The following is a 15,213-nucleotide window of genomic DNA, read 5'->3' as shown; positions in this document are numbered from 1 at the left end:
GGGAAAACGTGAATCTAATATGTGACACTACTCAGCTCTCACAAGGCTAACTGGGAAGTCCGTGGGTAATGAGTACACAAGATCTTATTCTACGCTCTGCAGAGTTATGCTCTCAGGTGATTTTAGTAAGGGGAAGAAGTCCCCCTTCACTGGCTCACTTGCCCTGATCTCAAAAGATGGGGTTAACTGCCAGTTTAAGCTTCTGGACAGTACAATTTCGCCCTCTGGTGGTCATCTCAATCCCTGCACCCGAGCTGGAAAAAAATTGTTTAGGGCAGAACGTGCCTTCAATGAGTTTCCCCCACTCTCCACCCCCCACCCCGAGCCACCATGTTGAAGAAATAAATCTTCACAGGGGTCCTCTTGTCATGGAGATACCATAGATACTGTAATCATCTCCTACTCCCCGCTAATGTCACTTATACAAAATAAAAGAAATTCTCAGCCACACTGTACACTAACAGTCCTTTTCCCACTCCAAAGCCCGGAGGGAGGTCCATGTGTGAGAGTCATTATCACGTGAATGTATGAGAAAGGAAAAGGGGAACCCGAGGTACCAAGGAGCCCTGGGTGTAGGGGAGCATGACCAGCTGAATAGTGGGTAATGCCTGACCATGGTATTTGAAGGTTGTAAGGGGAATGTACATAAACCTCCTTCATAAAGATGACACTGTTTAAAACAATTTGCTTTCTACTGTTATAAGCACATTGGTGTCTTTCTTTTCTTTTCTTTCTTTTTTTTTTTTTTTTGTTGTTTTGCTTTGTTTTTCAAGACAGGGTTTCTCTGCAAATCCTTGTCTGTCCTGGAACTAGCTTTGTAGACCAGGCTGGCCTTGAACTCACAGACCCTGCCTCTACCTCCCTAATGCTGGGGTCAAAGGTGTGCACCCCCACAGCCCAGCAAAGAGGAGCTTCACTCATGTTTTTATATTTATTTTATGTGTATGAATGTTTCGCCTGCATGTATATATGTGCACCACATGTGTGCCCAGTGCTCTAGGAAGTCAGAAGGTGTCAGATCCCCGGGGATTGGAGCTAAAGATAGTTGTGAGCCACCATGTGGGTGCTTGGGAATCGAACATGGGCCCTCTAGAAAAGCAGCAAGTGCTTTTACTCTCTGAGCCAACTCTCCAGCCCCCCACACGAGGGTTTTAAGAAGAAAATTGAAACATGCATAAATATTCTACTCTAACATAATAGTCCTTGTCTATTTTCTCTTCCAATCCTTAGCCATCTAGATTTTTGTGACTGTTGTTTGATTTTTGAGACGGGGGTCTGAATATTAACCCTCGGCTACCCTGGAAGGTGAGGCGATCCTTCTGCCTCCTCCAGACTTTAATCATATCATTTTTCTAGTCTCTGGCTCTTCTTATCATTATATCATAAATCCTTTCCATACTTTCAATATTTCTCTTTTTAGCCAGAATTTTCTTTCTGTCTTTCCTTTCCTACTCATTAACCTTTTTAGTGGTCCTGAGCTTTGCACACAAGAAACAAGCTCTCCCTCTGAACTACATAAACCTTCCCTATAGGTTTAAGTAAGACAGTCATGAATACTGCACTTTCCAAGTCTTCTTTGTTGAATTCTCTCTAATCTACATTACCAACAAATAAAACAAACAAGTTGTTACAAAAGCTTATTTGTTCTTTTGAATTGTAACCTTGAGATAAATACCCAGGTGAGAGTCCTGATCAAGGCTGAAACAGTTTTCTGGTTCTAGACACGGACTGTCCTACCACTTTCCTGAAGGACATTTTAGTCATTTTAATGTCACTTGTCACAGGCCGGCACTGGTCCCTCTACAGGATTATTGCTCTCATCAACACTGCTCACGACGCACCAGTAGACATTTCACTTGCCCGATTTCCTCCTGGGAAAACTGCCTGGGTCGTTTGCTGATGGAGGATACTCTTATTTTCACAGACCCAGAGCCGAGGAGCGTGACCCTTGACCCCCTCAGTACTCCTGCGGCTGAGCACAACCAGACCTCCGAGGCTGACACCGTAAAAAGCACGTAAGTGTGCAGCTTGTAGCCACGACGGCTTCTCTGCATCCATCAGGGGTTTGTTTTCATGGATTTACTTTCTGGGTTTTTCTTTGTTTGTTTGTTTGTTTCTGAGATTCATGCGATAACATGCTGGCAGCTGGGATTAAAAGCAGCAGCCCCTGGGTAGGTTACACATTGATGAGTGAGCTACTTAATCCAAGTACTCCAGGTTAGGTGGGGAAGAGTGAACCTGAGCCACCTGAAGCAGCTTTCTGGTGTGTCTGTGCACCTGACGTTTACAGAGACCCTGGAAGGCTGGGGACAACCAGTTCATCCTGGTTCCTCCAGGTTCGTTAACTCTGGGCAGAGTAAAGATGGCCGGCCACCTTCATGGCTTCTTCTCATCCCTGCCAACACAGGAACACCTTCCTATGTGCTTACTATGAGCTCACTGGCCAGCAGCCCAGGCAGCCTGGTCCAGACCTTGGCCTCAGTCTCCTTAGGCTGTGGGCTCTGCTGTAGACTTCTCTGCTACCAGCTGGAACCAACCTGATTGTGGGTTCCATGAACCTGGGGGGATTAGAGATCAGCAGTATAAACTCACAGGTCAAAAAAGTTGTGTGACCAGAAGCAACAGAAGCAACAGGAAGCAGCCTCTATGACTGAGGAAGTCACTAAAGACTTTTTGTGTTGTTTTGTTTTTATCCCTTTTCCCACAACGTATTTTGAACAGGTTATTACAACTCCCCTCCCCTAGCCAAAACCAATGAAATAATCAAAGAGAATTCTTTTTTTCATCAAGAGGACAGTTTTTAAAAAAGCATAAAACACTCCACAAAATCCATTACAGTTATTGTGACCAAAATTCAGATTTAGCGCAGATTCCTAAATGTGGAAGAAAAAAACAGCCATCCAGTCAGGCCTGAGGTGCTCATGTGCAGCTGGCTTGCTCCTTGGGGAAACCGAGGTTTTCCTAGCACCGTCCTAAAGCAGACTTCTGTGAGTTTTTATAGAGTGTCACTGAAGGACTTAAAGACTCGTGCATTTACAGGAAATTCCATTTACCTCATTCAACAAATATTTCTCAGTTTTCCACAGTAAGGCCCTGGGCTAGCACACCACAGTAAATATATCGATTTAACTAAAAAGAAAAAAGACCCAGACGAGACCCAGCACCCAGTGGGCCCCGCGGCTGCTGTCCTTGCCACCCACAGGCATAAGTCAGCGGTGCCAACCACTCCAGAACACATGAGACTGGGCACACAACGACCTCGTAGTGGCTGAATCTGGTTAAGAATAAAACTCAGAGAAGCAAAGGAATGAAGGGGACAATTGCGTGTTTTTGAGGTCATCTTTCTTAAAGGCCACTTTGCCTCTCCCAGCTAAGCCTTTGAGAGAAGACATTACAGTTGTGTAATTCTATCCATGAGGGTGATCCGACTGCTACCTGTCACCCCACTGATGGATCGCCAGGGTTGATGCAGCCAATCTGACTGGCTGGGTGTGTGTCTCCTTCCTCCCTCACTGCTCCACACGTGTCCCTCCCAAAGCTGCTGGCCCCCCTGAAGAGGACCCCCTTCCCGAGAGATGGGCCTGTCTTTCTTTGGTCCAGGGTCCCCTTAGTTGTGGTTTCCTGACAGAACCTCCAAACCAGCTCTCAGTTAGAGGTGTAAATATGCAATGAAAAGCCGCCAACTGTTTCTCCAGTTGTCTGTTTTAGGGCCTACCTGAAGGAAACCCCGAAAGTGAAGAGCACCCTTCCTAATCTCGCTTAAGCAGGAACGTGAGGAGAAAGTTGCCTGAGTGTGTCAGGTATCCCCACAGCCGATCACAGTTGTTCTGTGACATCTGCTCACTTCCTCTCTTCCCTCCCATTTAAATTTCTGGCCATTAAATTGGTCTGCTGGCTTGCTCTTTCCAAAGGGACAGAGATTACGATGTGTACCGCCTGCACAGAGGACTGCTAGAACGTGAGCCTGCATCCCCGGAGAAGCTGGGTTCTGAGACTGCATGTCTTCCTCTAAGAAAAAAAAATAAGAAAATGGAAGCAAAATTGTCCAACCAGCAGTCCTCAGCTGCCATCAGTCACGTGAGTGTGAGAATGAAGAATCTGGTCCGGAAACCCTGCCTGGACCAAGGCTCCGTGTAGACTTCTGAAGGTTGCTTCATAGATACAGCACCTCACTAAAGGGGCAGTAGGGGCCGAGGTCCAGTGACATCTGCTCACCAGGCCCTGCACCCTGCACTAGGCTGCATCTTCCTGAAGGACAAGGGCCCATTGCCAAACCCTACAAAGTGGATGACCATGGCCCCACTCTGCCACCCTCTTTTAGAGGGAACCTCCATGTTGTCACCGTCCACAGGGAAAGGGAAAGGCTGGCAAGGCTCTTGCTACCTGCCTGGGGTCTTCTCAAAGGCAGCACGTGATGTAGCCATGAATATAAAGCCAGCTCTGAGTCCAGTCTGTTGGTCAACAGTGGCCACACTAACAAACAAGAAAATTGTTTCCTTTGCTTCAAGCTCTGCAGACCATGACATAAACATGGAAAAAGAAGGCAGGGCCATAAAGGGTTTTTCTTCCTCTTCCTCCTCTGAAATTCTTCCTAATTATTTGAAATAAAAAGGTGCCCTTTTCCCCACTGGCTCCATACTCTGACGCTGGCCTTCTGCTTCATCCAGAACTCAGATGCCTTCCTCCTCCGCCCCAGCCCCCTGTTCTCTCGGAGTAATCTTCATTTGATGAACTCTTCTGTTTCCTCTGTGTTCACGGTCCTCTTCCTAAATTTCTTCCTGCAGGGAAGGGATTTGGTTCACAAGCCTGAGAGGAAGAAAAAAACCAAGACAGACAAGGCCAGAGCCCCCAGAACAGAGCGAGAAGGAAGGGCCCTGGGGCAAGCAGAGGCTGCTGGAGGTAAGGAAGTACGTCTGTGAGGAAACAGCTCAGAAGACTTCCAACAGGCGAGGAGGTGATACGGACAATGGACTTGGCTCCTGCGGGGCAAGCTTTGTTTGACTACCTAGCCAAGCTGGCTTTGCAGTCTGATTTCATGACAGTGTCTCAGTGCGCATGGGCAGAGGAAATCACGACCTGTGATGACCGTGAGAGGGGATGATGATACCAGCACTCTGCCAATGTTGAAATGAGTGCCACCATGCTGTTTGTGTACCCGAGGCTGAGAGAGTTTGGGTGGGTGGCGTCAAAGGACAAGTGGACCCAGGGTTGGTTTGTCCTTTCCTACTTGAGCGAGCCCCAATGCACATTATTGCTGCTGCTACTAGAAGCTAATAACTACAGGCTAAGATCTGTAATTGGAAAAGCTGAAATGCAAGATGTCCTCAAGTCTGAAACCTTCTGAACATCAACAAGATGCCACAGGTAGATTCTACATCTGACCTCACTGAAAATACTGTGTAAGGCTCATGAGCACTCTGCTCAGGTCTTGCACTGTTTTTGGCCTATGGTTTTATTTTGATTCTGAATAAAAACCCCTTGCTACTTTAAGAAAAACATAAAACCACCTTCAAACTGAGAGTCAAAAGTGTATATGAAGCATTAACAACTTATATACTTAGGCTAGGATCCCATGGCCAGGACTTTATATTATACACATTAAATGTAAATATTCTAAAAGCAGAAAGTATCCCCAATCTAAAATGCTTCTGGTCCTAAACATCTCAGGAAAGGGATGCCCAGCCTAGGCATCCCGAGAGCATGTAGGAAGAGGGGGATGAATTAGGGTCTGAGTGGCTCTCCTACCATCACACTTCCCAGTGTCCTTCTTTGCCTCACAAGACCTCAGATGCTCCTGAATTCCCTTTAGCCCAAAATTCACACCTAGCCTCTTTCGCTCCCAAGATTTGAAGACCTTTTTATTTATTTATTTATTTATTTATTATTTTTTTATTTTTTTGGTTTTTCGAGACAGGGTTTCTCTGTGTAGCTTTGCGCCTTTCCTGGAACTCGCTTTGGAGACCAGGCTGGCCTCGAACTCACAGAAATCCGCCTGGCTCTGCCTCCCGAGTGCTGGGATTAAAGGCGTGCGCCACCACCGCCCGGCTGAAGACCTTTTTAAACAAATCGCATTTTGTTGCAAGGACAACACTGGATACACCCCTGGAGACAGATCTGGTTTTGAAGTTTACTTTTTAAACTCTTGCTGCATGTACATTTGTCTAGCCCTTGGCATTGCCAGGAATAGGAAAAAACAAATGCCCTTGACCCTTGGAGTGTTAAACTTCCAGCGCATTAGAGCTGTGACCTTGGGCAGGACCTGTCAGATGTGCCAAGATTCTCCCCAGGAATCTTGCCCCATGCTCACCAGGGTGAGATGGAACCTTTCTTTGCTTCCGGCCCTGGGGATTGAACCTAGGGCCCTACATACTAAGCACAGTCTCTACCACTTAGCTGTATCCACAGCCAGAAACACAACCTTTCCGTAGTGATACTGCTGTGCGGTTACATCTTTATTGATCTAAATATAATGTCAGGCTGCTCTTCTCAAATCATTATTACTGATGGTAAAATGGCACTGTTTGGTGGCGCTGGTTACCGGCAGAAAAGTCACAGGCCACGGCCACGACTACCAGAGTTACAGAGAGCTTTATTAGAAAGAAAAATGTGATAGGAGGGAGGAAAGCCAGGCCTGGACAGAAAGGAAGATGGTGGGGAGCAGGGAGAGAACACAGAGAGAGAGTGTGGGGGTCTGCATCCGGCTTTTTAAGGTGAGGATTGCATGACCACATGGCGGATACATAGTTGCCAGTGCCCACTGATGATGTAAGACGTAAGACACAGGACCCCGAGCTGTGCATGTACAGAAGCCTAACATTCCAGACTTTTTGCTTATTATAAAAAAGCGAGTAAATAGAAATAGGGACGTCGTTTCTCCTGGAAAAACTGCTTCCAGCTGATTTGGTGAGCATCGGTTGGCTTTTGGGGGGGCAGGTAAGGAAGGGAGCCTTCTGAGGTAGACAGGTGTTCTGGGATGATGAGCTGTCCTGCTACTCTGGAGCTGTCCATCCCTCTTGGATTGGCAATTTTGTTCTCAGGCATTTTCTCTCTCTCCCCGGTACACCTTAAATGCCACAGATGACACTTTCACCGGTGGGGTCAGGAGCCTTGCTCTCCAGATGCTTAAGTTTTAGTCCTATGTGTGTGTGTGTGGTGGGGGGGCTAGGAAACAAGAGACGGATTTTACTCCGTGTCTTGAATTTTTTTTGATGTCTGCTGGCTTGAGGACAGCTTTTGGAAATTACAATGCAGACTTTATTCACCCAGATTCTGGGGATAAATTCAGGAATATGCACACCACTTTATCCCACCAAATGCTTAATCTTAAAAGCCACTAAAGAGCCAGGTGTGGCAGCACATGCCTCTAATTCCAGCACCCTAGAGGCAGAGGGATAAGGATCTCTGTGAGTTTGACGCCAGTCTGGTCTATATAGTGAGTTCCAAGACAGCCAGAGCTATGCGGTGAAACCGTCTCAAAAAAAAAAAAAAAAAAAAGTTACTAAAGAGAAGGAATAGAGGTCACATTTCTTCTACTCAGCTACCTCTCTCCCCCATTGTTTCCCCCAGGGAAGTCAAAGGATTCAAAAACTGAAAAGAAATCAGGGCTAATTCCAAAAGAAAAGAAACCAGGCACTAAAATGAAAAGGGCACACAGAGAAAGGGACGTGGAGACGGCGGCAGAGCTGAGTGAGCCCGATGTCAGCAACGCCAAGGAAGCAGGTGGCACCTCAGAGAGAGGGCTCCTCCGCTCACACTCTGCCGCTGAGGAGCCTTGGCTTTCTCCTGAATATGATGCTCTGGAGAGCCAGGTTTCTATAGATGGAAGATCGTCACCCACACAGGCCATGGGTGCCACTACCAACGTGGAATCTGAGGAAGAGAGAAGCCCCGAGGACCCTTCCAAGGTATGGGCAGGTGTTCTCTCCTCTTGGCCAGAGGAAGCTCTGTCCTCCACGTGGCAGAATGCAGATGTGAGGGAAATGACCCTAAATAAGCTGCACTTTCTGAAACAACTCTATTACGTGGTGATATTTTTTTTTTTCTTCTTTTTGAGACAGAGTTTCTCTGTGTAGCTCTGGCTGCCCTGGAACTCATTCTGTAGACCAGGCTGGCCTTGAACTCACAGAGATCCGCCTGCCTCTGCCTCCGAGTGCTGGGAATAAAGGTGTGCGCCACCACTGGCCCTTCTAAAACAACCTCTTACCAGAACCATGCCTTCCAGCCCCAGCTTCAAGTTCCAAGTTTTTTAAACTCCAGGAGCCCACCCCCACCCCCAAGATTGTCATTTGTTGGACCAAGTGGAGCCCTGTCGTATTTTAAAGATCCTTAGGCAGTTCTGAAGTGCAGCTAGGTAGGACTGAAAGACCAGAACTTCCAACACACCAGACAGAATGATGGCACTTTTGTTATCACAGTAAGTACTGGGCATAGTCCATGAGGAAGACCGTATCAGGAAAGCCGTGCACCGCAATCCCAAAGCAAGTGAAAGACTTGAATGTCGGTCATTCCAGCCCCACAGCCAGCCGGGCAGAGGCAGTTTATGCCACTGTGTGGTAGTGTGGAGTCAGCTTTAGGAGTCTGTCCCTGATTAGAGAAAACCCTATCTGGGCTGCCACTGGCTTGATCCCTTGCATGGCTAACACTCTGGTTTCTTAGGCCCTCCTGGATAAGAGGCAGCAGGAGAAGGCTTCTCGAGACAGAATTCGCATAGAGAGGGCAGAGATGAGGTGGCTGGAGGTGGAGCGGAGGAGAAGGGAGCAGGAAGAGCTGACCCGGCTCCATAAGGAGCAGCTGGAGAGAGCGGAGAAGATGAAGGAGGAGCTGGAACTGGAGCAGCAGAGGCGCATTGAGGAGATCCGGTGGGGCAGCAGCCTGGAGACCCAAGGCGGGGCAAACCTTCCCCAGGGGCATAGCTCAGTGCTGAGGCTCATGCCCTGACACGAAATCACAGGAACAACCTGGACCAGAGATAAGATACTGTCTTGACCATATGGGTTACCCAAGATAGATGCTCACGGGGAATTCGTGGGAAGGCGTTGAAATTCAGTCCCGCATTTATCAAGCTCCCGCAGTTCTCTGTGCTGTACTAGGTAGGCTCTTCCACGGGTCTTCGATCGAACTTAATCTCCTCAACCCTAAGAAGCAAGAATTTCAAGATCCGTACTTTAAGAATAGAAAATAAGGGGGCTGAAGAGATGGCCCGAGTGGTTAAGAGCACTGGCTGCTCCTCTTGAGGACCCGGGTTCAATTCCCAGCACCCACATGGCAGCTCACAACTGTCTAACTCCAGTTCCAGGGGATATGCATGTGCATGCAGGCAAAATACCCATGCACATAAAATAAACTAAAAGAAAAAAGAAAATAAAGTGCAGAGAACTTAGGGCACTTAAATCCTGGGCAACAGCACTGAGCTATATGCTGAAACTTCTAGGTTTCTTCCTCTAGACCCCTGTCTGTTACCTCTGCCCTTCGATCCCTGCTGTAGAAGACCTGCTCCCTGGAGGGGCGCTATCCTGAAGTTTACAGAGCCAGCGGCCAGTTGGTTGGGCCTGTGTTTTCCGCCCTTCCTCTGACATCTCCTGTGCTCCCAGCCTGAGAAAGCAGAGACTGGAGGAAGAGCGGCAGCGGCAGGAGGAAGCCGAGAGGAAGCGGAGACTCCAGCTGCAGGCGGCCCAGGAGAGAGCCCGGCAGCAGCAGGAGGAGCTCCGGAGGAAAATGCAAGAACTGCAGAGGAAAAAGCAGCAGGAGGAGTTGGAGAGGGCCGGTGAGAGAATTCCCGAGCTTTCTGTCTCTCTTTTATTCCTATCTAGGCCCCGGTGCACAGAGCATTCCACTTGTGTAAGCTCCCCCGCCCCCCCCCCCCGAATGATAATTACGTCTGACTATGGAGGGTTGATAAAAGGATGGAATATGAACGCAAGACTCTTGTGGAGTGATGGCAGGGTCGGACTTCGGGTTCAGTAACTGCCCCTGTCAGCATTGCTCAAGGCTGCCCACACCGCTCTACTTGCCCCCTTCCTCTGGAGAGCCTCAGGTCACACCTTCCTTCCGGTGTGGAGCAGACAATCTTCCAGCAGACCTTTGCGGACGAGGTGGAAAGTTCAGGAGATGATGCTGTGGTCCATTCCTGGCCCGCACTCTTTAGACTAGTCGGTCTAGTCAAGTAGGAAGTTTCTCTTGACCCTGGTCTGCGGCCCCTCCCCTCACTCACAGCTGCACACTACCCCACCAACTCCGGGAAAGTCTTCCCTGAGGCTTCTGAATCCCCACAGGCGCTCCGCCAGAGGACTTGGGTTAGGAACCCACAGAGGCTCTGGAAGATTAGAAAGGTAGAGCAGCAATACCAACTGCTCCGGTGGTGCCCCCTGCTGAGCCGGCCTCTTTCTGTTCTGCAGAGGCCGAGAAGCAGCGGCAGAAGGAACTGGAAGTGCAGTTGGCAGAAGAACAGAAACGCCTGATGGAAATGGCCGAGGAAGAGCGGCTGGAGTACCGGAGGCAGAAACAAGAAGCGGAAGAGAAGGCTAGGCGGGAGGCTGAGGCGAGGAGGCAAGAGGAAGAGGCAGCAGCCAGGCTGGCGCTGGAGGAAGCCGTGAAGCTTGCGCAGGAGCAAGCCAGGTACTGGAGAGCTGGGCACCAGCTGCGGTCGGTCGGTCGGGGTGTTCAGAGGCGTGCCCGCCTGGTGCCGGCGCTCACCCTGCACTGCCTTCAACAAGCAGTTCTCTCAGCCCTGCAGCAGGGCTAGAAAGACTGAAAAGCACAAAGGGCCATTCTTCTGCTCAGACATCGCAGGATTCGGTCATGGCTTATCACAGAACTTGTTTTGAAGCTAGACGGGAATTTAAGAGATCGTTTATCTTGATCTTCTGGTTTACAGATAAGTGAATCCCACTTAAAAAAAAAAAAGTGAGCCGGGGTTGGGGGTGGTGCACGCCTTTAACCCCAGCACTCAGGAGGCAGAGCCAGGAGGATCTCTGTGAGTTCGAGGCCAGCCTGGTCTACAGAGTGAGTTCCAGGACAGGCTCCAAAGCTACACAGAGGAAACCCTGCCTCGAAAAACCGGGGAAAAAGAAAAAAAGTGAATCCCAGGGCTAGTGTGCAGCAGTTTGATAGAATGTTCAAATTATGCCCTGAGTTCAACTCCTCAGTAAAAGAGGAACAAGATCTCCATCGGGACCAATTGTGAGTTATGGCCAATACCAAGCTACATTATGCAAATTGTAGACTCTAGGAATTCAGAAGTATGGAGAGATATTGAAAAAGACAATGTTTTTGGTTATTCTTTTAAAGATTTATTTATTCATATATTTTATATATACACCAGAATAAGGAATCTGATCCCATTGCAGATGGTTGTGAGCCACCATGTGGTTGCTGGGAATTGAATTCAGGACCTCTGGAAGAGCAATCAATGCTCTTAAACGCTAAGCCATCTCTCCAGCCCCTTGGTTTGGTTTTTTGAGACAAGGTTTCTCTGTGTAACAGCCCTGGCTGTCCTAGAACTCACTCTGTAGACTAGGCTGGCCTCCAACTCAGAGATCTACCTACCTCTACTTCCCGAGTGCTGAGACTAAACGCATGCACCACCATGCCTGGCCATGTTTTTGTTTTTTAACCTAGCTACAAATGCTATGCCGAAAAACTTTAAAGATGTGACAGGAAGCTTAGTTTAGATTGGTGACCCAGCAGGACCTCTCACAAGGGATGTCATAAAGGGTGAGATTTTAAACATGAGAATGTGGACCTGTATTTCAGGAAACAACAATGAACAGTGTGTGAGGGAAGAAATGAGACTGACATGTTGAATAAATAAAAGCTCAGCATTGCTGGATGAGGGTGAAAAATTGTGCTTTGGATGAAGTCAGGGAGGTAGGACCAAGATCGGAAAGAACTACAAAGTAAAGTTACCTAGGGCCAAGAGCATTTTTGGTCCTTCACAACCACAAAAACTGAAAGGTGAGCTGGGTATGGTGGCACAGGCCTAGAATCCAGCACTTGGGAGGCAACAGCAGAAGGGATCTTGGAAGGCTACTGGGAGAGCCGCAGTCAGATTCTGTCTTAAAACAGACTGAAGAGCCGGGCGGTGGTGGCGCACGCCTTTAATCCCAGCACTCGGGAGGCAGAGCCAGGCGGATCTCTGTGAGTTCGAGGCCAGCCTGGGCTACCAAGTGAGTTCCAGGAAAAGGCGCAAAGCTACACAGAGAAACCCTGTCTCGAAAAACAAAAACAAAAACAAACAAAAAAAAAAAACCAAACAGACAGAAGAGGTACAACCTGGAAAATCAGGTTCCCGACATTAAATCTAAACACCCCCCCTTGAGTTATAATGTTCCACAAATTAAATTGAACCTATAATCCTCTTTAAGAGGTCCAGAAAGAAGGCACCAGAACTCTCAAGACTTCATTAACCTCGAGTTGTTCCCTCCCTGGACTCTGTTCAGCTGTTAGGGGAATCACAAAGTAGGTTATTAGGAAAGTCCTAATTCAGCTTCAACAGTCTAGACATCATGCGCCGTAATAGTAGCAATGAGACAAAAGGAAGCTACTAGAAGCCCAACTTCCCAAGAGAAACTGATAGTCATCATTGAGGTACTAGAGCGATTATGTAAAACCAACACAGGTAGCTGAGACAGGAAACCAAAGAAGGAATGGGTAATCTCACTCCTCCAAGGACTAGAACTCAGTGCCGACTGGCTTTACTTCATCTGGGACAGCTACTCTTGTACTTTCACTGTCCTGTTTCCTCAACTCTAAAGCAAGGGAATCCATTTTAATTCCAGCATTCAGGAAGCAGAGGCAAGCAGATCTGTGAGTTTCCAGGCCAGCCTGGTCTAAATTTCAAGTTCCAGGACAGCCAGGGCTACACGGGGAGACCCTATCTAAAAAACAACAACAAAAAAAAAAACTAAATAAAGCAAGCAAACAAGCAAAGCAATCCCTTCCAGCAACCCAAGTTTAAGACCTGGGATTTACCTCCTTCCTTCTTACTTTTCTGGTAGGAATCCCATGATGCCTCTCGTGTAAAGGCACTAAATGAAGAGTATGACCTCCACTAAAACCTGCAACCAATAGCCCAAATCTGGTAATCATACAACCCAAATCCAAAACTCTACTGAACACTTAATCATTTTTGGAATTGGGGGTGGGGTTGTCTCCTTAGGCAAAAAGCTGTTTTGGAGAAACACCTTCATTTTCAACAAGAACTCTTAAAGGAAGCCAGTGGTCTGCAGTGGACACAGAGCATTTCCAGACCGTGGGTCTACTCATACTTCCAGTTCCTACAAATCCCCAAGCCATAAGGCTAGAAGAAAGCAAAAAAGTAAGTTGAGAAATGGTGGCAGAAGTTATACTTCTATAATAAAGCTCCAGCCTGAGCTCACTTAGCTCCATTTTATCTGACTTACCTCAACCCATACCTCCCACTTTCTTTACCCTGGAACCTATTCCCAGCATTCCTGCACACTCCACACACCCAGTTAACTTTTCACTTACTTAAATCCTGTTGTGTTTTTTTAGGACCACATTAAGTTCAAGAGCCTTGATGTCTAAACTACAATTCCACAGTTCCAGTTGGAGACACTAACACTAGTCTCCAACATAGGATGCTCTATGTACTTCAATGTGTTCAAGAGTTGGTGAACAGAAATTCTGTCATGCAATAACTCTGGATTAGCTAAGAAGAGCTAATCATATATTAAGAAATCCCTCTAGAAGACAAAGCCACAATTTCATCCTTGGAATCTAAAACAAACGTCTTCTTAGAAGGCATGTTTGGAATCACTTAATACAGGTTTACTTGAGCAAAATGAGTTCTTTCAGGAGGAAATTCTCCCAATCCTCAAAGCACAGATCTAGAGCAGCATGTTTGAGTGAGCATGCAGCTGTTACAGCTAGAACATTTGTCCCCCATACTAGCCACAGTCAAATGCTCAATGGCCACCGGTAGTTCCTGGAGGCTTGTAGATGTAACCAACCGTCTTATTAAATAAGAAACACAGAGCCGCTTCAGAGAAGAAAGCCAAGAGGTCAGAACTAAGAGCCTTACCCTTCCTGCTTCAGCTGTCCTGCTTCAGCCAAGAGAGCTCTCCGAAAAAGAGGCCTACTTCCTGTGTGTGTATGTCTTTAAATAGTCTAGATGTTCTGCCTTCTCATTGGTTGTAAACTAAACACGTGACTGCCTTGTCATTGCCTGTATGTACCACCCTCCAGGTCCTTAAAGGCGTGCGCCACCACCGCCATGCACTTGCTATGGCTCTATAACTCTGACCCCCAGGCAACTTTATTTATTAACATACAATTAAAATCACATTTCAGTACAAGTAAAATACCACCACAGAGGCTATATCAGCAAAGAAATAGAACTATCACCTCAGAATTTCACTATTTTTGATTCTTGAGAATGAACAAATCTTGAGGTTTTATTCCCAACTCTGCCTTGAAACTACTCATAAAACTCTAAAATTGATATCAGAAGTCTTAAGTCATTCAATGACTATCAAGCAGTATCTTAATTTTCCCAACTTAAAAAAAAAAAATTTCATGTGCATTGGTGTTTTCGCCTGCATATGTATATCTGTATGTACGAGGGTGTCAGGTCTCCTGGAAATGGAGTTACAGACTGTTGTGAGCTGCCATGAGTGCTGGGAATTGAACCCGGGTCCTCTAGGAAGAGGAGTCAGTCCTCTTAACCACTGAGCCATCTCCCCAGCCCAATTTTTTTTTTTTTTTTTTTTTTTTTTTTTTTTTTTTTTGGTTTTTCGAGACAGGGTTTCTCTGTGTAGCTTTGCACCTTTCCTGGAACTCACTTTGGAGACCAGACTGGCCTCGAACTCACAGAGATCCACCTGGCTCTGCCTCCCAAGTGCTGGGATTAAAGGCGTGCGCCACCACCGCCCGGCTCCAATTTTTAATCCACACTTGTCTTAGTTTTCTCATTACTGCAACAAAACTACACACACACACCCCAAAAGCACCTTAAAGAGTTAAGCAGTTGGTCACCCTGCACCAGTAGTCAGAGATGAATGCTGGCACTTATCTCATTTTATCCTTTTTATTCAGTCCTGGACCCACAGAACGGCAGTACCCCCAACCAGGGTAGGAATCCCCACTTCAAATCTTTCTGGACACACACCCAAAGGTCTTTCCAGAGTGACTTTAAACCCAGGCAAATTGACAATGACGTTTTAATCATCACACTGTCCACAAGTAAAGAACAGT

General features: G+C 47.2%; 1 protein-coding gene across 2 annotated transcripts in view; it reads left to right on the top strand.

Moving 5' to 3' along the window:
• Positions 1–13,524, top strand: part of Kiaa2012 (KIAA2012 ortholog) — a 115,434-nt gene extending 101,910 nt beyond the window's left edge. For both annotated transcript variants that reach the window (XM_059278448.1, XM_059278447.1), the window contains 8 exons: positions 1,925–2,015; positions 3,912–4,077; positions 4,785–4,899; positions 7,567–7,904; positions 8,656–8,858; positions 9,591–9,763; positions 10,395–10,614; positions 13,157–13,524. In XM_059278448.1, the coding sequence (XP_059134431.1) occupies positions 1,925–2,015; positions 3,912–4,077; positions 4,785–4,899; positions 7,567–7,904; positions 8,656–8,858; positions 9,591–9,763; positions 10,395–10,614; positions 13,157–13,295 (1,445 nt within the window). In that variant the 3' untranslated portion in view covers positions 13,296–13,524. The remainder of the gene's footprint in view (positions 1–1,924; positions 2,016–3,911; positions 4,078–4,784; positions 4,900–7,566; positions 7,905–8,655; positions 8,859–9,590; positions 9,764–10,394; positions 10,615–13,156) is intronic.
• The last annotated feature ends 1,689 nt before the right edge of the window (positions 13,525–15,213 follow it).

The sequence above is a fragment of the Peromyscus eremicus genome, chromosome 13 (assembly GCF_949786415.1).
Source record: "Peromyscus eremicus chromosome 13, PerEre_H2_v1, whole genome shotgun sequence".
Classification (NCBI taxonomy): Eukaryota; Metazoa; Chordata; class Mammalia; order Rodentia; family Cricetidae; genus Peromyscus; species Peromyscus eremicus.
The sequence above is the reverse complement of the archived record's forward strand: the minus strand, read 5'-3'. Positions and strand labels throughout refer to the sequence as shown.